Consider the following 22,873-nt stretch of genomic DNA (forward strand, 5'->3'; position numbering starts at 1 on the left):
TCTCTCGGTGCTTATATAAAGGCATCCTACACCGGTAAAAATATCTCCGGCTGCGTCCTGTCCATGCCAGCCGACTCTGCATGGCGGGTTGAAACGCCGATGCGTTTCCGAAGAGTGTTTGAAGACATGAAAATCACACAGCCAATATTTTAAATCAGCATGAGGTGGTTCCCTCGGCCTCCCTTCATGGTACATGAGTGGGAGGCAGAGGGTCAAGAGTCACAGCACTCACTAAAGACAGTTATAGCCACTCACGGTTCATGGAGATTGTGACCGAAGTGGAGACGGGCGAAGTGAGGTTCGAGTTGCTCGCCTCACAGGTGAACAAGGAGCCCAGGTGGTCTCGCCGGAGGGTGCGCACGTGAAGCGTCACTTTCCGGCCCACCTGCTCCTTCTGGTGGTAGACACGGTGCAGGCGGGTCGAACCCTGGCGCCAAGTCACGCGTGGCTCAGGCTTGCCTGGAAACGCACACAGCGGCGCGTGTACTCTCGCAAGAGACACAAGGCAGCTTCATTGGTTCTCTACCTGCGAGAAAACCATAAAGACCGAATCCGCCTGCATACGGGGGGAGCGGGGAGTCTGCACAGGCAATTTTCGCGCGAGACGCCCGTGCATTGGATAAAGGACCTTCAGTGAAGGTTGGGTGCAACTCTGGGTAGTTAGGTGGCTAAAAACAAACAAGATGTGATGGATTAGGCATGCATACCACTCATTAGAAATCGTCCCTGCTAATGTACCAGACGGTGGACACAATGTGTCATGCGAGCACCAAGCACGGGAGCTTCATTAGCCTTTTTGAAGGAAACTTCTTACATGAAGGTTCAAGGATTCTTTACCGCGTGCCTCCGACCGTACCGCGGCTGCTCTCCTCCCCAACATAGACTTCCCATGAAGGCGCCTGACAGCGCCGAAGCCGCTTACACCGCCCTTCGAAGTCTGAGGGCACATTCATTCATTCCTTCATTCATACATACATACTCCAGCCAACAAGCTGGCCCACGCAGGAGGGGGCAATACATAGCGAGTGAAATGCAAAGAGTGCATGAACAGGTAGCTGCCTATAGCAGGTTACAAAACACGTCTGAATGCTAGCCTTGTACAACAACCACAAAAACACCGCAGATGAAATCAAAGGGGGGTGGGGGGGAAGAAACACAGGGCATATGTTACCCATGCCGCTACCACTGCTGCCGGTCGACTCGCTTGGCCACCACCGAACGCAGGGATTGTGGTGCCCCGTTTTGATTCGACGTGCCCCTTCTGTCCCGCTCCTGTTGAGCAGGCTAAAGTAGAGCATTTGGTGTGGAGTTGCTCTGCCCTACAAAAACTAAGCCTCGTGCACGTCGCCTCCTGCGGCCCGCTCCACGGCCGTCCCCCGGACTTCGCCTCATGAACACAGGATCCGCATCACGGCCCATTCCTCGGGTTTCTTCGGGAATCCGGATTTATATAGTTGTATATATATATATATATATATATATATATATATATATATATATATATATATATATATATATATATATATATATATATATATATATATATATATATATATATATATTGTAGATATAGTTTTTATGCTGATTAGCAAACTTCCACAATAAAAAAAACTGCTGCACGAGCAACCACCGCATCTTAATGACCGAAACTCAGCGCGTGATATGAGCCTCTCCCTGCATTTCCCTTTTTGCCTGCTCCCCGCCGTTCTTCTGCTATTGTTGTTGTTGATGAACTCTATTGACACAAAAAAGACCAGCCAAGGTTCGGGACTCCGGGAGGAAAGGAATAGCCAGGAAAGCTGTCCGTTTGCACTTGCCGGATAAGGCGAGCATCTGCCCGGGTTAACAGGTGAGAAAGAGAAGGAAGAGTTCGCTTATGCCCGACTAACTGTTGCACAGTCTGGCGTCGAAGTAGACGGGCTTGTCGCGCCTATGTGGGCGGGTTGAAAGGGATTGGCCAGGGCGTCTCCGAGTCTCCCGGTTGAGGCGGAGCACAGGAGAGCTGACGGGCACGCTCATTGCCCGGGACGCCTGCGTGACCAGGAACCCAGTCGAGCACGTAACTACTACCAGTGTGTTTGGCCAGATGAGTGTGGAGTTTACGCATCATACCGATGGGAAGCAGCTGCTGTTGGTGCAAGCGGAGAGCATCCTGGCTGCCGCTGATGATCACGTGGCTACCAGGAGGGGCCAAGGATAAGATTGAGTCGGTGATTGCCTGGGCTTCGAGAGACAGGGTGGAAGGAATGCCCGAGTATATTCTCTGCAAGGGCCGTGGGCAGGAGAAACAACTGTTGTGATCCTGCGTGCGTCTTGGGTGGAAAAGTAGGCATCTGTGTACGTCAGTGTTGTTAGATAATCATTTCGGTACCGAAGAGTGCATACTAGAGCTCGACGACATCCTGGATGTGAGGCTGCGGATACTTTGATTGGAATGGAAGAGATTATTATGCGAGGGAGGCGATACCAAGGGGGGATGTCACTGTATACATCGTGTGAAGAGAGGACAGGGGAAGACAGCCATGCCAAGTGAGCTGGAGACGAGTGTGTTGTGCAGTCAAATGAAGAGCAACTTGATCTGACAGTGACGCTGCCGGCTAAGCAGCCTCCAACTTGGCAAGGGGGTATATCTAGGGACCCCTAGAACCAGACGAATGGTAGGCCGGAGGAGCCGCTCAAGCTGGGACGGCGGCGATGACGTTAATTTTACGTATGACAGGGCGTAAAAAATTCGAGTATATACTAGAGAGTCCACAAGTCGCGTAATATCGTGTTCTCGTAGACCTTGGCGACGTCGGGTCAGCCGGCCGATGATGTGAGTGAGTTAAATAACTTGAGCCTTACATCGATTAAGCCACTGTGAGGCCTTCCAATCATCCTGCAGGTCGAAGCCGAGGACGCGCAGCCAGGCCTTACGTGGAAAAGGGGTGGCATCAATCATCCGTTCTACTCGAGTACATTTTTAGCTTTAGCCCGGAAGCGTTCGTCAGTGACCACGACGTACTCAGACTTCTGCGGAGATAGTGTGAGACACACGCTTGACCCGAAAAAGTGGGCCGCATCAATGCCAGCCTGTGTCGGAGAGTTCAGCTGGGCAGCCATTAGAACACCAAAGCCTTATATCGTCGGCGTACAGTCCAAAGGAGAGATTATGAATGCCATGAAGCAGCCGACGCAGGGGGCGAAGTGCTAAATTGGAAATAGTACGGGAAAGTTCTGCGCCATTCTTACACCTTATTATTCGTTGTGGAGCAACATGTTATTCGGCACAGGTACGCGCGACTGTTTACTTGTAGGAATGCGAAAGTATTATTCTCCCTCGGGTGAAATGTTTTCCAGTAGTGTCATTTGGGTGCCGCCATCTTCATCAGCCGCGAGAGGGGCAGAAGTGGCCGCAGCGACACCAGGCAATGCGGCGGTGCACCGCGTTGCGCTCCGTGGCTCGTTGGTGACTGCTGTGTCGCTGGGAGAGGCAGCGACGGCGGAGCCGGGGGAGGTAAGTGAAGCTCTCCCCTACGGTGAAGGCACGGCGCTCTTTCTTCTCAGCTGTACGCTAGTTGTTTTGCCCCTGTACGGCGCTCACGCCGTACTCTTGAGGAACTATTTTTGTAACTCTCTCTGGGGCCCAAAGCAGCCGCCAATTCCCATAACGGCACATATAAGGCTGCCGCCTTGTTACGGTGCGCGACACGCATCTCCTCAAGACATAGGTTTTCGAGTCTTTCCAAGAGCTCAAACATCGATACATGCGAACTGATTTCCACAGAACTAGCATTGTGGGCCCGCAGCATCCGCTGTGCCTTTTAGAAACACCTTCAATGCATGGCGTGCCCCATCAGTATCCTAATTAAGGGGGATAAAAAAAAACGGACTGTGTATGCCAGTTCGTTTTCAACTACAGTCAAGATCAGGAGAATTGCGCTGAGGTAGTAAAAGACACAATTATGTAATTGAACTTTCGTTTTTTAAAGACATATCGTTTTGTGAACCCAATTATTGAAGAGTGAGATCAAATTACCAAGCCACTGGGTAAGGTGCATCACAGGGGGCATAGCTACAGATACGGTAACGCGTATATGAGTCACCGTGTTTCCTCAAATTATTTCCGCCCACCCTTTCGGCCACAGACCCGGTTTCTGTTTTATTGGTTATAGCGGTACATCATGTTCTCCAGCTACAAAGGCGTAAATTATAGGGATGGCTGAGATCTCTCTAGCAAGCACAACAACAGCAAGAGTACGTTTGAGGCTCACAAGCCTCACCCCCACGCCTCCAGAAAAAAAAGGAAGGCAGATAAAACTTGCGCTAGGCGTTGATGAAGTCGGAACCAGGCAAGGACAAAACTCGCGAGTTACTGTAATTGAGCCTGACGCGCTTTCAAGTCGAGCCGCGAAAGAGCAAGGAGGCTTTGCTCCAAAGAATTGCTGTCTCAGCCAATAGAGTCTTTTCGATTTTACTTTTTTCTCTTTCCCTTTATTTTTTGAGCGCGAACTGAATGCACTCATCCAGGGTTGCCAAAGGGCTCAACCTGCAGGCGCAAATAAGCCAACCGACCCCTGTCCTCCGTGCTCGAGAAAACGGAAGCGAAGACACACTCTCCCGAGCGCCCCGAGCGAAAAGTCAGATGGAACACGCGTCCGACGCGTCCGGCGTCAGGCCCGCGCGCCGCCGGCCCGCTTCCCTCCACCGTGTCCGGCGACTTGCCCGAGTGTGCGCCGCGTCCCCGGAAGTTCCGCTCGACTAGCCAAACAAGCTGAGGTGCGGCGTCGCGGAAAGAGCGCCTCAAGAGCCGCGCTCACCGGGCCCGGCCCGAGTTGCCCGCGCTCTCGTGACACACAAATTTAGTTGCCCGCAAAAATGCTTTGTAGCGGGTGGGGTGCCCAGACTCGGTGCTGCTTCCGAGTGACGTACGCATATTCGTTTTATGCGGTCTGCCGCGAATCTGAATCTACTCAAGCTTTTTTTATTATATTTTTTGACAAAATATGCGAGCTGTCCTGCATTAACTGACGATCCGCCGCTGTGGCACAGGGGCTAAAATGTGCTGACGAGCCCAAGGAAGCGGTCTTGATCATGGCCTCGATTGATTGATTGTGGGGTTTAACGCGCCGACGCAACGCAGGCGATGAGGCGCGCCGTAGTGGAGGGCTCCGGATTAATTTTGACCACCTGGGGATCTTTATCGTGCGCCGAAATCTCGTACACACGGGCGTTTTTGCTTTTCGCCTCCATCAGAAAAGCGGCCGCCGCGGCCGGGAATCGAACCCGCGACCTCGTGCTCAGCAGCGCAACGCCTTAGCCACTGAGCCACCGCGGCGGGTGATCATGGCCTCGGTGGCTGCTTTTTTCAGATGGAGGCAAAAGGCGAAAACGGCTGTGTGTCGGGATTTCGGCGCACGTTAAAGAACCTCAGGTGGTCAGAATTGATCCGGAGCCCTCCAATACGGCGCGCCTCATCGCCTGTAAAGCATCGGTGCATTAAACTCCACAATCAATCAATTATTTCACTTAGCACGGTGTTCAGAACAGCATCATGATTGGTGTGATAAACACTCAGAATTTGCGTTTTTCCCGCCGTTACATTTTGTAGCAGCTGCGCAGCTGCGTAACACCCGGGGACTGACTGCGACGAACACAATTGAAACTGTTTCTGGTTTGTTTCGTACGAATCGATCGTTGAGCCGTCTACTGCATGTCCGAAATGCAAGTAATCTATAGATCAGCGGCAGAGACGGCGGAGAAGTGAGATGCCATGCGTTGGTGTAAGCTTCTTTTAAGTTTTACTAACTCCTAGCGCATGCGCAGGCGCGCACACGGCCGCTACACGCGCCGTGGGCGAAGCGCACAGCGGCGCGAGAGGTCGCGTGGCGCCATCACGTGGCATTCAGTGAGAACGCATGGGGTAAACCCGCAGCAGTGCTCGGTGAGTACACCGTCTGTCTCCCCCGTCTCCGCGTGGTTTTCGCGGTGAAGCGCCGTAGGTGCTCGGGCTATCGGCGTGTCATGCTGCCGTCGTCGTCGTCGTTCGTCGTCGTATTGCTATGTGGTCGCGGTACTAAAACACCGGGACATTTGTTTTCCAACGCCTCACGCTAGAACGTTTCATCTCCATGGGCAAAAGCGCGCACTAAAAGAACACACGGGGCCCTCACTTTTCGTTTGCGCTTTCTTGCTTGCTTCTATTTCACTCCGTAGTCACTTTACCTTCAAAATCTGCAGTTCTCCGTTTTGAATTTCACTTCTCCTCCGTCGTCGTAATTGGGATGTCGCGTGTATCAGCGCGCGCCGAGTAGCAAGAGGAAGACTTACAATCTTTGAACACACTTAATACACTATATGGTTCACCCCTCTTCAAGTTTCGTGTTTGTGGAGATGGCCCGGTTTCTTAACGATCGCCGAGATGACCCCGGGCGCATGCGAGACACGAAAGGAACACATGCACTCGCTTTCATGGGTCGTTTTTCTTAGCTATTGAACCTTCTTGTCAGGACGTTTTTTGTGATTTGAATATTTCATGGTCCACAACTTGATATTGGCATTTCTTTTCCGGGTGCACAGTGAGACATTTCCTCAGTTTTTTTACCTGTACGTTTTACAGGTTACAAGTTTTTTCTTTGCCTGTAATTGAGATCCTTTTTTACTGAATATTCATGTGTGAACATGTCCATGCGCGACTATGTAATGTTGTCACCCTTGGCTGTTCTCTCGTGTCTTTTGATAACTTGTCCTTTCATGTCACTTGTAACCACGTTTATTCTTGTAAACAAAGATATGCAGAAAAAAAATTTGCTTGTATTTCAATTGGTAAGACAATGCGCTCTCGCTCCGTTTCTCTATTCGGTCCTGGTTCGATTCCTGGCGGGGCCAGTAATTTCTTTTGTTTGTTCGCGGGAGTTTTCTGTTGACTCCAACAGTCACGATCGAACTCTTGGTTGGTAGAGGTACAAAGATTCGCTTTAAAACACTGTCCACACTCTTCCATTTAGCTGCAGAGTACTGCTACAAAACCTTCTGCAGCTGGCTCGCAGAACTTGGACGCCAACTGAAGAAAATTCTCCTCGGAAGGGATTCGAAGCACGGATAATTTCATCTGACGTAAAATATTTTCATTCGAAATTCCCTTTCAATTTTCAAGAAGCAACGCTAACAGGCAAGCGTAATAATTGAGTCTTAGGTTTTCTAGACCGTTTCGTTATACAGGCTAGACTGCCTAGGATTTGCGTGGGAAAAATTTGAATGCTTCGTGACCACTTCATTTTGATGAAAAAGATATTTTGTTTGTGTTTGAACTTGAATAAATTTCTGTGCATTGGCCCAAGCAATCCCATACGTCTGTTTTCACAGCGATAATTATTTGAGAATGCTTCGGTTACGTGGTGGTGCAGGACAACAGCGCTGGGCTGCTTAATTAAGCCCTAGGTCACCAGTTGAATTCCCGGAAGTGAAAGTGCATCTATTGAGTTGAACCAAGACATAACGTACCCAAACACTCCGGTTACTGTCCAGCGAATCCTCCAACTTCCACAGCAACGATGAAGAGCTGACAACAGAATACACAATGGTACAAAGTTCCTTAGGCCGCTGTGGACGGAATGACAGCGCTCATGTATGGCCCATCGGAAGGTGACGCCCAGGTGCGAGACGCAGAACACCGAGGCTTTCCTCAATTCACCCGCTCTGACCACTTTGACCGCTAGCACGAGGCCTCATTCCAGCTGCCCCGCAGTGCCTACCAAGGAGAGCAGACGAAAGTACAGCCGACGTTATTACACCCTCGATTCCGCGCACAGGGCCGGCAGCAAGTCGGCTGTCAACCTTTTTTCCCGAAAGTTTTCTCAGCAGCCTTCTGCGGGCGGCGCCGTTTTCCCTGAGTTGTCAGCGGTTTGCCCATCAGCGGATACAAGCGGCGCCTTTTGCGCTCGCCGTAGCGGGCGCGTCGAGGCGGGCGGCAGCCGTAGGCCCAGCGGCAGCAGCAGCGGCAGTGGAGCGGTGTCTCGCGGAGCGCGTCGCGGCCCGGCTGCAGGGGGCGAAGCCGACCGTGAAGAGCCTCTTTCCGAATGAAGGGGCCGAGACCCGAAAAGCGGGGCGCATCTGATGCGCGCGCTAAATCGGCGATGGCGGCAAAGAGTGATCTAGCGGAAATGCTACCCTGGGACAGCGTTCGCCAGTCGCTGACTCCTCACAACGTTTTGGGCGGCCAATCAGAACGCTCGATATGAGACGGATGCAACGTCCGTTCTATTCTTCTTTCATTGGCTCTCCATTGCCATCCACGCTTAACTTGCTCGCTTTAATCTCACGTGGAACAGGAGAGAGGCACGAAAAAAAAATTGACAAAGTCGAAACGATGGCAGATAACAGCTTGGGGTGGAGCAGACGGTCCCAGGTTCCTGGTGCCCGCAGGGCGTGTGGGGCTCACTCAGCTCAGAGCCATGCTAACACTTCCAGGCCGCACTGTAGAACTTTACAGCGACTACTGACAGTGTCTTTCGAGCTGTGGCTACCGCAACTCTCTCTGGATTTAAAGTTGAGATTATTTAATCGCTTCATCTCGACCACCATAACAGCAGGGGCGGACATCGAAGTACTCGTTGATTCCGCGAAATTAATCAATAAAGTTTGTTTCTGAAAAAAAATTTATGTTGGTAGACAACAAGCAAAAACACAAATTGTAACCAGCAATAGTGGTAAGACTGTTATGCTTTATAAGTCTTGCTACATGCATCGAAATGCTATGGGACAGGCTATCGTCTTGTAGCGCCATAAATCGGATGACGACGACGCCGACGACGATGGTGACGATGGTGGTGGGGGTGATGGTGAACTGCGTCGTTGGATATATAAACTGCGTGTAGGTTAACACGCATCACCAGTCGAACACATTACAATTTTAGTTAATGTTCTAACCAAGTCCATACCTGGAGTTTCGCCATTCGAATGCGAGCTAGAACGGCAATTAGCGAATTGCTACCAGGGAAGCTCACACACGAGAACGGTGTATAGTGATATAGGCAGCGGCGTTCCGTAAGAAATGTGGCTGAAAATATGCAGAAAAATGTCTCGTGCCTAGCTGTAAGTTTGACAAAATTATACCTAGTAGCCGTGCGCTGAACCGAAAAACATCATTCAAATTTGAAAATTTTGTACCACTTCTCACAGTGAGCCGTGACTGAAAAAGGACCTCTTCGCAATGCCTATGAAGAACTCCCTCTGAAGCAGCTCACACTTTCTTCCTTGCATTTATCCTCATCTCCCTTTCTTGTCACCCAGTCCCCCTATTTGGTCTACGGGTCGTCCTTTGCCATTTTAGCGATCGGCGCAGTGTGGATTCCTGCGGGCAGATAGCTCCATCCTTCGGCTCTGCGTCGCATCGCGTGCTTGGGCAGCACCTCCGCGGCTGGTCGGCGTGTAGAAGTGTAGGCCCACCATGGCGGGACAAATTTGGTCAGCGCTTTCAAAAAAACCTTGTATGACAATTCCAAGCACAATTTTTCACCGCACTATCATCCACATTCTCGCATGATTACCTTTTTTTTTTTCTGGTTTGATTCCATAGAGCGGCGACGACCGGCTACGACCCGGGTCCACGGCCCGCGCCGGTCGAGCAGCCGTTTCCGCACGCTTCACGACTTTGACCATCGCTTTCTCGAGCAGAGGGAATGGCAATCCCTAACGCAAGTTTTCACCTCACTATTACCCTTTTTATCGTATGTAAAGCTTTCTTTTTTATTTGAATGTCATACCAGCGAGTTAAAGCTTCCGCGGCCAGCGTCTATTCGTGCCGCTTCGTACGCCGTACGGGGCAGGCACGGATGGTGTGCGTCGTTCCGTGTGCCGGACCGCTTCGGGCAAAGTTTCCAGCTTAATTCATTTCTTGCTAATGACGAGCGAAACCTGCACACTTAGCTAAGCTATCGTAGTAGCCCACAATGTTGTTCGAGAAAACGAACAAAACGTTAGTGGAAACCGGAGCATTGTGGTCCCCTACTTTTTCTAAACCCCCCTGTAATAATGATCAGGATCATTAGTATCAGGATCAATGTAATTATCAGAAACTCGAGGAACCTCTGTATTTGAGCCTGTTGCTTCGTGTAAGCAGCAGCAGGCACAGCCGGCACGGATTACTAATGAAGGTACGGGTACTCAGGTAGGAAATCTCTCGATCTAGGGCTGGTTCCAGGGAATCACTTAAGAACACGGTAGCATATGGCTAAAAAAATACACGCGCAGACAACTCAAGACAATAACGATAAATATGATTTAGATTACACGCCTGCTTAATAATGAACTTCGCTCAGAGCACTGGGCAACAGCGAAGCGGCGGCGAACATCGCCGGCCGTCTTCCGAATATGATGCTACTTCCGCTCTCTGTATCTCGGTTTCTCGCTCTTCCGACGGTGAGGGAGTGAGCAGTGGGTGGGGCTAGGGTCAACTTTACCGACGAATACCGCTGTCCCCAAGCTAAAAATAACGAAAAAAATTTCACAGGCATAAACTAACCAATGTAATAATTGCAAAAAAATAGATTTTTAACCCCATTCTAAAAGCATTTCAGCAGCCCTTTATGGCAAGGAATAAATTCCCTCCGGAGTTCATCATCTCATGCTGGCAACTGCTTTTAATTTCGTATGAACGATAGCAGGTCACACTTGCACTGGTAGAATTTTTTGTGCGCCGCCTTCGAGACAATTGAGCGGGAAAGATTAGTTATCGCTGCCCCATTCTTTACTCAGCCTGCGGGACCTGTTCACCGAATGGCGTGTAGTTCTTCTTCCTGGCGGCCCAGAAGCGGGGAGCTATATGCGCTGTCACAGGGATCCTTACCTCCTGTCACCAGGCAGTTGAGAATAAGCAGGGATCCTTCGTTGTAAGGGCCTGCGGTGGCGTTCACGGCGTTCATCTTTTCGTCCAAGATAAGTGGCTGTCCAGGAGGTACTGCACGTTGCAAGTATTGATCACAAACAAAAAGTGCACACATTACACTGAGTGGTGTATGCTACGAAACGCCAGCTGAACATCTTACAACATCCACACGTTTTGTGCTTAGTCAACTGTGGGGTGATATACGTAGGAACTGCGACAAATGGCCGTATCTGGTGTACTGTGCACTGATACATAACTGACCATTATCCTATTTTTGTTTCATTAGATCGCTAAGCTCCACTCCCTGATAAATCCTTTTTTACTTCTGTTTTTTTCCAAACAAAAATTTACTGACACCATTCACAGTACTGACTGTTCTGGTGTTAATACCGCAACTGACCCTGTGAAGGCTCTCGATGAATTCTGTTCATTTTTTTTAATGCTGTATCGTTGAGCACAACTGTTAAATGTAAAAAAACAGTACAAACACTCATGCAACCCTTGGATGACGAATGCTTTACTGACCAGTTTACGCAAAAAAAGATAACCTTTACCGGAAAACAAAACGTCAACCTTTTAACACTGCTTTAGCCCAACGTTATAAAAAATATACTAATACTCTCAGTAATCTACTTAGGCTTGCTAAAAGGCAATATTATGAAACCGAATTTACAAATAATAGCCATAACCCCCCAAAACATTGGAAACTATTCGGTGAATTTTTAAATACAGTATCTCCGCGTAATCATTTTGAGAAAATTAACTTTAACGGGACAGTCTTTCTTCAGCCATCAGACGTTGCTAATGCTTTCAGCAACTTTTTCTCGTTATCAACCTCAAGCATTGACACTACTAATCAGCAATCCCTGCCACGCTCCCCACACTCGTTTTATCTGTACCCCGTTACTGCCAGTGAAGTGTACTTAACGATTTGTAACTTCAAAAATACCAGTACCCGTTTGGATAACATTTCGATGCGTCATTTGAAACTTGTTGCTCATATCGTTTCGGAAACAATAAGTATCATAACTAATATTATTTTTAAGTCTGGCATTTTTCCTAAAAACTTAAAGAGGGCCAAGGTTGTTTCAGTATTTAAGAGAGGTAACAAGGAGTTAATTAACAACTATAGACCAATTTCAATCCTTTCCAGTTTGAGCAAGATCATCGAACAGTTACTTGCTAAACGCTTAACTAACTATCTAAGAAAATTTAATGGAATAGATAATTCACAGTTCGGTTTTCGTGCGGGCAGTCCCACTAGCTTTGCGTTACTAACCTTAACTGATTTTATTTAAAAATCAATTGACTGTGGTAAATAGGTTGGCTCACTACTCTTAGACTTCACAAAAGCTTTCTATACCATCAATCACAAAATTTTATTCACGGAACTCGAAGCATACGGTATAACCGGTCCATCACTTACTCTACTAAAAATTACTTGGTTGATAGGCAATACGCGGTTGCTGCAGCTGGCTCGTTCTCCGACTGTAAAACTATTAACCAAGGTGTCCCGCAGAGTTCCATTATCGGTCTCTTATTGTTTAATATTTATATCAATGACTTACCCAACTTTTTACGCCCCTACAACTGTCTTTTATACGCTGACGATACCACAATAACATTATCAGACACATCCATAGTATCCCTAACGGATAAATTAAACGCTGCTTTAACGGATGTGACTGAGGGGTGCTGCAGAAATAATTTTATTATTAATCGTACGAAGACTAAATTTATGATCTTTAGAAGCAGCCAGAAAGTGTTAGGTATGGTGCCAGAATAAAACTTGGCTCTAATCCTATCGTATCATGCGACTATGTCCAATTTCTTGGTATAATTCTTGACACTAACCTTAAGTTCACTTCTCACGTCGATCATATCAGAAAAAAATGGCATACTATGTCCAATTTCTTGGTATAATTCTTGACACTAACCTTAAGTTCACTTCTCACGTCGATCATATCAGAAAAAAATGGCATTTGGCATCCGGGCATTGCTCAAGGCACGACCGTTCTTTCCAACCAAGGCTTTGTTACCACTTTACTTCGCTTTCATTCACAGTCATATCAACTATGGAATCACTGCTTGGGGTAACCCATATCACACCAACCTATCATCCATTCAGCACATTCAAAATCAAGCTATCCGTATCATTACTAGCATCCCTCGCCATTAAAGTGCATCACCTCTACTTCGCGAAAAAGTTTAGCTGTCACAGCATTGTTCGATTATAACTTAGGTTTTTTTTTTTTTTTTCAAAGTACTCAATGACCAATTATGTTTTGAATTTCTTGACGTGGGTACTTTAGTAAATCATAACAATACTAGATTTGCCTTGAATAACTTGTTGTTACCCATAGTAAAAACTAATTATGGCCAGCCAACATCTCATTTTGCCGCCATTAATCTGTGGAACCGCCTACCACTTAATATTAAGATCACATTCTATCGCAGCTTTTAAACAATCTCTGAAAAATCTTCTTCTAACCTGATATGTTTTCTGATTTCTTGGTTTTGTTGGTTTGACTTTCGTCATTTGCTTGCGCAGTAATTTTTTTCTGGTCTTTTGTAAACCGTTAGTATTTAATTGTGAAAAATGACAATGTGCTTTTTGAATGCCTTTTTTAAGTACATAGCTCTCTTTAGTTTTAGGTTTTATATAGCTTTTTTATGTTGTAGTATACTCTATATTGAAACCATGCACTACATGTTTTTGCTTATTTGTTTCCTTGACTAATGTTTTATTGTACTTGTTTTCGCTTCCACTGCTGCTTCTGTAACCTTTTTCGTGTACTTCACCATCGAGGGTCCCAGTGCAGTCGCTGACTTCGGGACCCTTGTCTGTGAACTTAAGGTTAGTGTCGAGAATTATACCAAGAAATTGGACGCAGTCGCATGATATGATAGGATTAGAGCCGAGTTTTAATTCTGACAACTTCAACTTGACTTGAAGGCATAATACCCACCCGATCGTGTGGGACGGGCGTATAGTCTTTCATGGCATCGCATTCTTATTCATGTTCAGAGTTTATTTCGGCTGCGTGTACCTTTACGGGGCACTCCGATTGTGCTGTCGGAAGCTATTTGGGGACGATGTTGTGGTGAGATTGAGTGGTGTGCCGGTTAGTAATTACCGGGAGTTGGAGGGCTTCCACCAGCCGGCAATGAATTCATGGTTTTGGCGATGCACTGCAATTACAACAGCGTGTACGAGTCCTCGTAAGAAGAGACCGACCGAGCCACTATTTCTACGGGCGCAGCGAACTTCAATTTCAGCCGTCGTGACACTTTCGAGCCGCTCAAACGTCGCGCCGTCATTTCACGATGACACTACAATACGTACGCCCAAGAGCGGCGACGACAAAACGGGGCGTATTGCGGTGAGGCACCAATTATGCGATCGATAGGCGCGCAATCGTAGAGGCGCGACCTCGTGAGCGGCGTGTACTTCACAGCGGCGCTCTCCGTAGTCGGCGCACGTCCCGTGCGTCCGCGCCCCAGAGGCCCCATGTCTGCGCCGTCACCGCTGCCCGACCAGAGGGTGAAAACGCCCGGAAAGCAGGGTGGGCACCCCCGGTGCGGATCGCGGGCGCGCCTTCGAAATACGCTCGACAAGGTGGCCCCTCGAAAACACACATGGCACATGCGGGCGTCAACGTAGGTCCTGTTCCGCATTCTACTTCGCTTGCAGGGCCCGAGTACGTGCTGTACCGAGCATTGCAACGCAGTGGTGAAATTCAAACGAAAATTTCTTGCCTCAAGCCTTCCCTTATTCGCGAATCAGGCGCGAAGGGCGTACTTTATAGGTGATTTTTGGCGTCCACTTTTCACGCAAGACTTTATAAAATAACTGTTTCGCTGAAGCTTTACCGTGTACCGTGATTAGCGCTTCAAGAATGCGGGATTCGTCTTGTGCTTAACAGCTCATTACAATTTGTTCTAAACGGTCCAAGCAACTGATGTCTCCAAAACTACCATTTTGGCGAGACGGGCCCTAAAACACAGTACGGGTGCGATGTTAAGCGCAAACTAGCCGCCACCCGAGCCCACGAAATTCTCTAAAACCTTTACCATGAAGTTCATTTAAAACCTTCTCCAAAACCATAAATCACATCTTGCCGCCTTTCCACTATTGGACTCGGTCGATCTGCATGCATGAAGGCGAGGAAGAAGTGTAAAATGACCATGCCAACATCATACACCCTTGTTTTCGGTGACCGAACTAGCCCTTGATAACTTACTAAACTCCCACCGGGCCCCGAAAGACGTTGTTTTCACTCACCTTAAAAAGATCATTAATGTTCACAAAGCTTCAAACTTCACGCTATGTCAGCAATTATGTCAAGGGAGGAATGCCACCTACAAAGTAATTAGCGTGTTAACTGATGATAGTATTAATGTACGGAGTGGCCCCTCAATCTGTTTTCCTTTCCTTATCACCGTGCTCAAACATTTGAAAATTCTGGGGAATTGGTGAGATTGTTATTTGCATTTTGTATTTTGGTTTCAAGGCCCCTTCAGCACCCCACGACGTCGGGTAGGCCCGGTTACTTGCGCTGTTAGCAGAGGTCACTGTGCTTATCGTTGGTTACTCCCACGTTGCGCGAAATTATGTCAGTGGTGTAGGCAGTAACATACACATTCTGTCTACTGGAGAGCACAAGCGTAGCGTCGATTGGCCTGATTTTATTGCTCGCTGCTGATGAGCCGCTCTAGGCACTCACAATACGGTCAGATGGACGTGTGAGAGCAGCGTCGATTTGGTTATCTCGTGATTATATAACCAGTCGACTAGTTAGCCAAAGTAAACACATACGGATACATAAAGCAACTACCTTCACAACTAACATACCTCTCATTTATTCTCACTTAACGAAGGACTCAGCCCGCATACACAAACGTACTTTTGTTGCGGAAGCAGCGGCCTTGGCTAGTTACATGGGTTGTTCCCTACCTGCTTCACCAGATCGCCCTGTAACCAGGCCGCCGTGGCGGTATCCCCACGTGACCGACAACCGACCACTGACTAGACTGCACACTCGAACTACCGGAAAAGCGTCTGCGAGAGGACCACTACTGACGGCTGCGACCCAGTACGAGGCAATAGAGGCCTTCGTGGACGCTGGTGCCCAGGATGGCGTTTTATCTACGGTGATACAGTGTCCCGTTTATCCTGACGCCTCTCAAACTTGCCTCCACCAAACCATCCGCACCCTGCCCTCTCTACTGGCGGAGCTCACAGCCATCCGGGATGGCCTACAGGCACTAACGCCGGCACTACAGCGCGCCCCCGTGGGTTCCATCCTACATTTTTATACGGGCTCCACCGCGGCAATTCGGGATTTACGCCAAGTATCGAACAATTGTACCATTTCAAGGGACATCAACACACTACTAGACACGTACCCCTGCCCTCTCAGGCTGGTGTGGGTTAGACGGAATACGCTCCCCGCTCACATTGCAGTGGATATGGCTTGTCACCCGACGTATATTCCTCGGCCCGGTCCGATAGAAAACTTTCTCCAACGGAAGGACGATCTGCGTCGCGCCACACGTGCCCTCATCCCCCCGTGTGGAACGGACCTCCCCAGTAGACTTGCTCGCTGGGAAGAGGTTTTGCTGCGCAGACTTCGCGTTGGAGTGGCGCTTTCACCTGCTGTGGCCCGGGCGTGGCCACCACGCTACCACGCCCCGTTCGACGACACCTGCCGCTTCTGCACAGCTCCGGCCGCACAAGCTGACGCGGACCATTTCATATGGGCGTGTCCTTCACTGGCCTCAGCCAGAAAGCGACACCTGAGAGGCACAGGCCTCCATCCTGGAAGACCCCCCGACCTTCAGCGGTGGCTCTGGGGACCCCACCACCGCTCCCTTCTTGACTTCCTTCGAGAGACGGGGGCCCATGTATATTTGTAAATAAGTTATTTTTATGCCACCGGGCATTCTATCGCAAAAAAAAAAAAAAAGCCTAATAAACCTACGTGACATAGCTGACAGCCTGAAGCGAAAGTCGCGCATTTGTAATACTAATTCTGTCCCAAAGGCACTGTGATCTCACTATTCAGCACAAAATTCTCGTTGAAAATGCTAAAAAAGAGGTAGCTACGATGCGTTGCATGGGCAACGCATTATACACCGCTAATTAATCAGTAATTACTTCTAAAAAAGTAATTTCCTTAAGGATAAACGTAATGAGAACTACCTCGGTTAGTTTTATTCTATCTGGCTACAGCGGTTTGCCAAAAGGACGTCGCTAGCACATAGGTAAGCGCTTAAAAGAGTACAATAAACCGAGACGAAAACCAAACTAATCGATGTAAGTTGACGCAAACCAGCTTAATTTTTAATGAACTCATACTGCAGCAAACTTTACACTAGACAAAGAAGGAAAAGACAAAACACATGCTAGCTTCAACTTGGTTTATGCCAAAAGGGAACAAGAAAACACGGATATAAGTACATGAATCGAGAAAAGAAGAAAAAAAAAACCATTAGTCTGTGAAAATGAAACGCCGCAATCTTCGCACTCGTTTTTGTCACTACTTACACTGAAGCGCAAACAATATCTAGTCATATTACAGGACATGCTCTCTACTGACACGTGTGCCCACTAGTCACCGATTACGCATGGTCATGAGACGCCCCTTCTCTCTCCAAAAAGTTGATTTCTTTGGCAGAAAGTGCCAAAGATGGTGCACTGACGCAGTTCTCACCCTCCCTGCATGTCACAAAGCCTCAAAGACTTCCCTATCAGTTTGAGAACAGCATCTAAGCAAGATGCTGGTCTGCGTGAATTTCATCGTGCACCCGCACCTCGGGCAATGTTCAGCGAAGTGGCCAGCCCCCATCTGCGCATCCACAACCTACCTGCCGGTTTGACTGACGTAGCACCGCTTGTACGCGAGAGGGATCCGTAAACCACACTCGTCGCGCATTTTACAAACTTATTTGCATGTTTGTGACGCAGCGGGGCTCATTTCTTGGTTCATTGGCCTTTCGCACCATCTTCGAAAGCTTCACTGGAGTGGAGGAAACAACCTGCACGCCACACTTACCACCGACTTTCTTCAGGCGATAGGACACCTGCTGCACGTGTGGCACAGCTACCACAGGGGTTTCCTCCCTCTGGACATCCAAACCTGGCGATTGGGCGCTCTTCCCTTCCTTCGAAAAGCTCTCCACCACAGAAACCACCATTTCTGGTGTACTGAGCACGAGGTCGCGGGTTCGATTCCCGGCTGCGGCGGCCGCTTTTCTGATGGAGGCGAAAAGCAAAAACGCCCGTGTGTACGAGATTTCGGCGCACGATAAAGATCCCCAGGTGGTCAAAATTAATCCGGAGCCCTCCACTACGGCGCGCCTCATCGCCTGCGTTGCGTCGGCGCGTTAAACCCCCACAATCAATCAATCATTTCTGGTGGATATCCCGCTGTTTCCAATCTTTCAGCTTGCTGCACTAAGCTTTTCTGCATTTTGTGCAGAAAAGCTTGCAGAAGCCTCGTGAGCGCCGCCTTCATAGCATTCTTCGCTATGCCCCGCTTCACGAGCTTCGAATGAACCGACTGGTAAGGTAGGATGCCCTTTTGGCTACGGTGAGCATACTGCCAACACTAGCGTGTGTTTCGTCTTTTCCTTCTCGTCCAGTTCACTAGCAGTATGAGTTCATTAGTCTGTGATTAACTCGCCGAACTCTACGCTTTAATCAGCTTAATTTCATTAGGTGCGAAAATTGACGCGATGGGTATTGTTTTATAGAAGCCAATTTATTCCCCAGAAATACTTTTTTCTCCTGAGTTCGGCCTATGGCCGCATAATGGTGAGCATGTAGTTGTTTCGGCACGCTACACGGGTTCGTGCCGTTGCTTCTTTCGCCGGAACAAATGCGAGGTGACTCTAACGGCAGCAGCAATTGCTAAGAGCATTATTCCGCTGCTCATTATTCCCTCATCACCAAAAGACTTCACCCTTTTATTAGAGTTTCGCGCAACTATCGCGTTGTCAATTCGTGTTGCACATTTACAATTGTGTTCAACCTCTTTTGCATTGCTTTAACACATTTTCTTTAATTTGTTTGCTTGTATTTTGCTATATATTAGCGACAGCCTACATTTTTACACTCCAGTCCTGAGGGCACACGGAAATAAATAATCAGGCAAATTTATCGGCCGTTTGCAAAGTTTACTACCACAACTAAATTTTCTTCAGCGTTCGTGTCACACTTTCCAGCTTTATGGGATCGTCATTTCGTTCTCAGACGCCACGGTTCGTTACCTCGAATAGGAGAGGGGCGCCAAAAATTTGCCGGGAAAAGCCTCGATCCTTTTTTATCGCCATTTACGCTCACGCCGTTTTGTAATTCTGCAGCTGTTATTACACCTTCCTCAGAGCTTCGGTCTGCGCATTACCCGAACAATGAAGATAGGATGCCGATATGAAAGCAAATGTGTAGAAAACTTTATGACTCACATGAACAACTGGTAAACGATAGCGCAAGGAGGGAAAGCTTTGTCTTGTTGCTTCAGTCACATTTCTCTTTTGTTTTTAAGGACAAGCCTAGTACAGCGAAGCGGCGTCAAAAAAATCTCAGATGAGGCGGTGGAAAGGTAGAGCCTGTGCTCGGAAAAGATGAACGATAGTGGGACGTTGCGCAACAACGTTGCACACACTTATGGGCCTTTTGTGCCGGTTTACAGCTTCGTGCCCGCAATCTTCAGTAAAATTTCGGCTTCCGCTAGGTGGCCCCGCGCCGGGAGCTCATGCAGCTTGCAAATTTTATGAGCAGCATGAACGATTTTGGGTGCATCTGACGGTGACGTGAGTGCATAAAAATGTTCAGCAGCGTAAGAGGCGGACGGCGCACGCTGCGAGCTAGAGGAAGATTATTCACGACAGGGATTCGAGGTGGAGGCTGTGTGAATTCCCGCCAGTTTCAGCGAGCCATTACGCTCCCTACCCCGCATGCTTTTATCCACAACAGGGCCGTATAACGCCATCTTAGCGTGCTGGCAAATCGCCCGGACAGCGTAACCTGCCCCGAATATCGTTTGGGCCTCCTTGACAAAGCAATCCTGGTCCAGAAGCGAATCCCGCCCCAACAAAGTCGCGATCTGAGAGCCCAATTAAAAGCAAACGGCTAATAAGCGACCTCTCTGCGCGGCCATTCGTGGTCTCGAAAATCGAGTCCGCTCCTATTTTCCACTGCGCTGGACGGGCATTTCAACGCGCAACTTGAGGGCGCCGAGCACAATCACCGCGGGCTTACGTCGGAATGAAGCACGAATCTCACTCGTCGGCTAATTCCATACAGCGGCCTGAAAGGCCGATGTGGTGGCCCTAGTACGGCACAATTTGTGTGAATACTTGCCAATTCGCCCCTAAGCCCGGTCACCGCTTTGGTCATTGGCTGTTCGCCAACGTCAAATGACTCGACTACGCTAGCCGCCTTTATTCGTCCACATCTGAGCGAGCTCCCGCAGCAGGTGCTTTCGAGTTTTGAGCCCTTCAGAGGCCACGGCTACGTGGCTTTATGCGCGTTGCATAGAATTAGCGAGCACGCGCGTGCCTACTGCGGGCTAATGAGTAGACGGGCACACGGACCGATGATGTCGAGTTCCACCTCGTAGCTCCTGCGGGTGCCGTACTTGAACTCGACGTTGCAGACGTACAGGCCGTGGTCCTCATAGCGCAGGGCCGAGATGGAGAGCAGCGCGGGTCTCCGGACGGCCGAGAAGTGCGCGCGGCCCCGGAGGGCGTCGGCGAGCGAGTGGCGCGCCTGCACCAGGCCTCCCGCGCCTCGCTGTCCGGGCAGCGCGTCCAGAGTGTACAGCGGCGCCTCGGGGCTGCCGGACCGGTGCCACCAGGCCCGCACCGCAGGCTCCGACCGGGGACCCAGGTCGCACGGAAGCTCGGCGCTCGCCGATGACGTCAGGAGCACGCTCACTGCGACATTTCGCTGTGCGTCACTGGAAAGCGCCGTCAAGCACTCACCGCCATCACCAGCTCGCGTCGCCTTCGCTAGGCCTAGCGTGCCATGCCACGTGGGAAACTTTTGTACTTTCACTGTCCCATCAACCTGTTCCAGCCTGCTGGGGTCCCGTTTGAGCAGCCTGCTGAACACATTAAGATGTTGAATACAGCAGCGAATCCAAGAGCCGTGCACGACATTTCGGGAGGACGACGAAGCGATTACATAATAATTAAGTGAATTATCTTCCCAAAAAGGCTGCCGAGCCCCCAGAGGCAATCTGAGGCACCCTAAACCAATTTTAAATAGAGTGCGAATTTCCGCTTTATTGCGTAAAAACACCACAGTCTGTGCCGAATGGCACTTTGACAATGACACTTTTTCACACAATGTCTTATATAGTTAAACCAAATATTGGCTTATGCATGTATGTGAACACCGCGAAACAGCTCCCACTAGGGCAATCATTGTTTGCAGTACGCCCACTGAGGTGATGTAGCATTGGGCCACCACGCATGAGATGGCGGGTTAGATTGTTGGCACCGGAAGTTGTATTTCTGATGGAGGAGAGAGAGAAAAAGTACTTGTAGGCCCGGTGCACTCTCAATGAGCACAAAAGAGAGTTCGGACAAAATGTCTGTGTCGGTTTTTAGCAGCCACAGTCATGTAGGTTTCTTTTCACTGTTGAAATAGGTGTTTGACCTCTACATTACATTCAAAATTCAAAAGAAACACAGTAGTCATGAACAAGCACAGGTTGAGGAGCGGTACAAAGACCGTGACGCACTTGTCGCGAGTTCTGCTTTAGGCGTAACGCAGGGGAAGAAAAAATAGCTTCATACACATTTCAATATGCATTTGTGTCGGTTCGCTTCCGCTCTCCTAAAAAGGGAGAGAGTTGGCATATGTCCCTGTGTTAAGTTTACATCGCTGCTCTTGAAATTTACAAGATGCCGCTGTACCCGCCATGTCGCGGTCCCAAACGGAGTTTACGTAAGATGCTACTATTTCGAGTTCGGGCACCGCGCAGGTGGCGACATTTAGCAAATTACTTTAAAACAAAACGCGGAAAACCGTTGTTGCTTAAAATTCTTAGTTTTTTTCTTCAAAATAAAACTGTTTCTTTATCTTTTCATTCTAAAGCTTAAAGAGAATTATACCGTCTCGAAGAAATTGCGTGTATTGTTTATCCTGTTCAGGAGGAGGCATGCCTTTATTATCAGAGGGGACATGAATGCCCTCAGGTTCAGAAAAAAAAAAAAGTTCATTGACTGATGCGGACAGCTGGCTCCTAAAACACATCCAGTGCCTCGTACGAAATCAAAAATAAGGTAAATGGTACCGACAATATAGACACTCTTATGTAGCGTGGTGCTCTCTCAATTATAATGCTATGAAGGGTTTTACATTTTGAGGTAGCGTGCATATAAGAATCTGAAGGTTCACCCCTAGTTCGTCATGCATGTTGAACGTTTTCATGCACCCGCAGCAATTGCAGTCTCGTATATCTTTCCCCTACGGGTGGCTCAATCAGCCCCACAGCCACATCAAAAATAGCCTGCCAAGCCTTCTAATATTAATTAATTAATTAATTAATTAATAATATTAATAATATTAGTATTATCCAAGCCTTGTTTCACGCCAAATACGACGTGAATTTCACCATGCAAGGGTCAGAGCCCTTTTCGTTTAGCTGTTCCTCATGAAAAAAAGAACAGTTCCATGCACCGAAAAGAGTTTGAAGAAATTTTGTAGCCAACGTGGCATGCTAATAATCATCAAATGCCTACTTTTCACATCGTGCCTATGTTAAGGACCCCAGGGGGTCAAAAATAATGCACAGCCGCCCAGCAAGGCGTCCTCCGTATTTGTATTTTGCCTGCATGACTACTTTAAGGCTACGCTATAGGCATATATCCGAAAATTTCAGGCCCAATTGTTGCAACCACCTGCTCAGCCAGTTTTGAGCGTGCTCCCAGACGACTAGATTACGCCACCCTACCGCTGTGAGGAAAGGTCGATTCATGGCTAATCTCAAAGCA

The 22,873-nt window shown here is 48.6% G+C and overlaps 1 protein-coding gene across 1 annotated transcript in view; it reads right to left on the minus strand.

Annotated features, from left to right (window-relative positions):
• The window catches only part of LOC144155117 (protein turtle homolog A-like), a 325,730-nt gene that overhangs the window by 117,367 nt on the left and 185,490 nt on the right, over window positions 1-22,873 (minus strand). The window contains exons 2-4 of the mRNA XM_077686370.1: window positions 20,465-20,806; window positions 10,826-10,936; window positions 256-459 (exon numbers count right to left, since the gene is read on the minus strand). Coding sequence (XP_077542496.1) covers window positions 256-459; window positions 10,826-10,936; window positions 20,465-20,806 — 657 coding nt within the window. The remainder of the gene's footprint in view (window positions 1-255; window positions 460-10,825; window positions 10,937-20,464; window positions 20,807-22,873) is intronic.

This window comes from Haemaphysalis longicornis, unplaced genomic scaffold (genome assembly GCF_048455015.1).
Source record: "Haemaphysalis longicornis isolate Haplotype H1 unplaced genomic scaffold, Haemaphysalis longicornis Haplotype H1 scaffold_1, whole genome shotgun sequence".
In the NCBI taxonomy this organism is placed as follows: Eukaryota; Metazoa; Arthropoda; class Arachnida; order Ixodida; family Ixodidae; genus Haemaphysalis; species Haemaphysalis longicornis.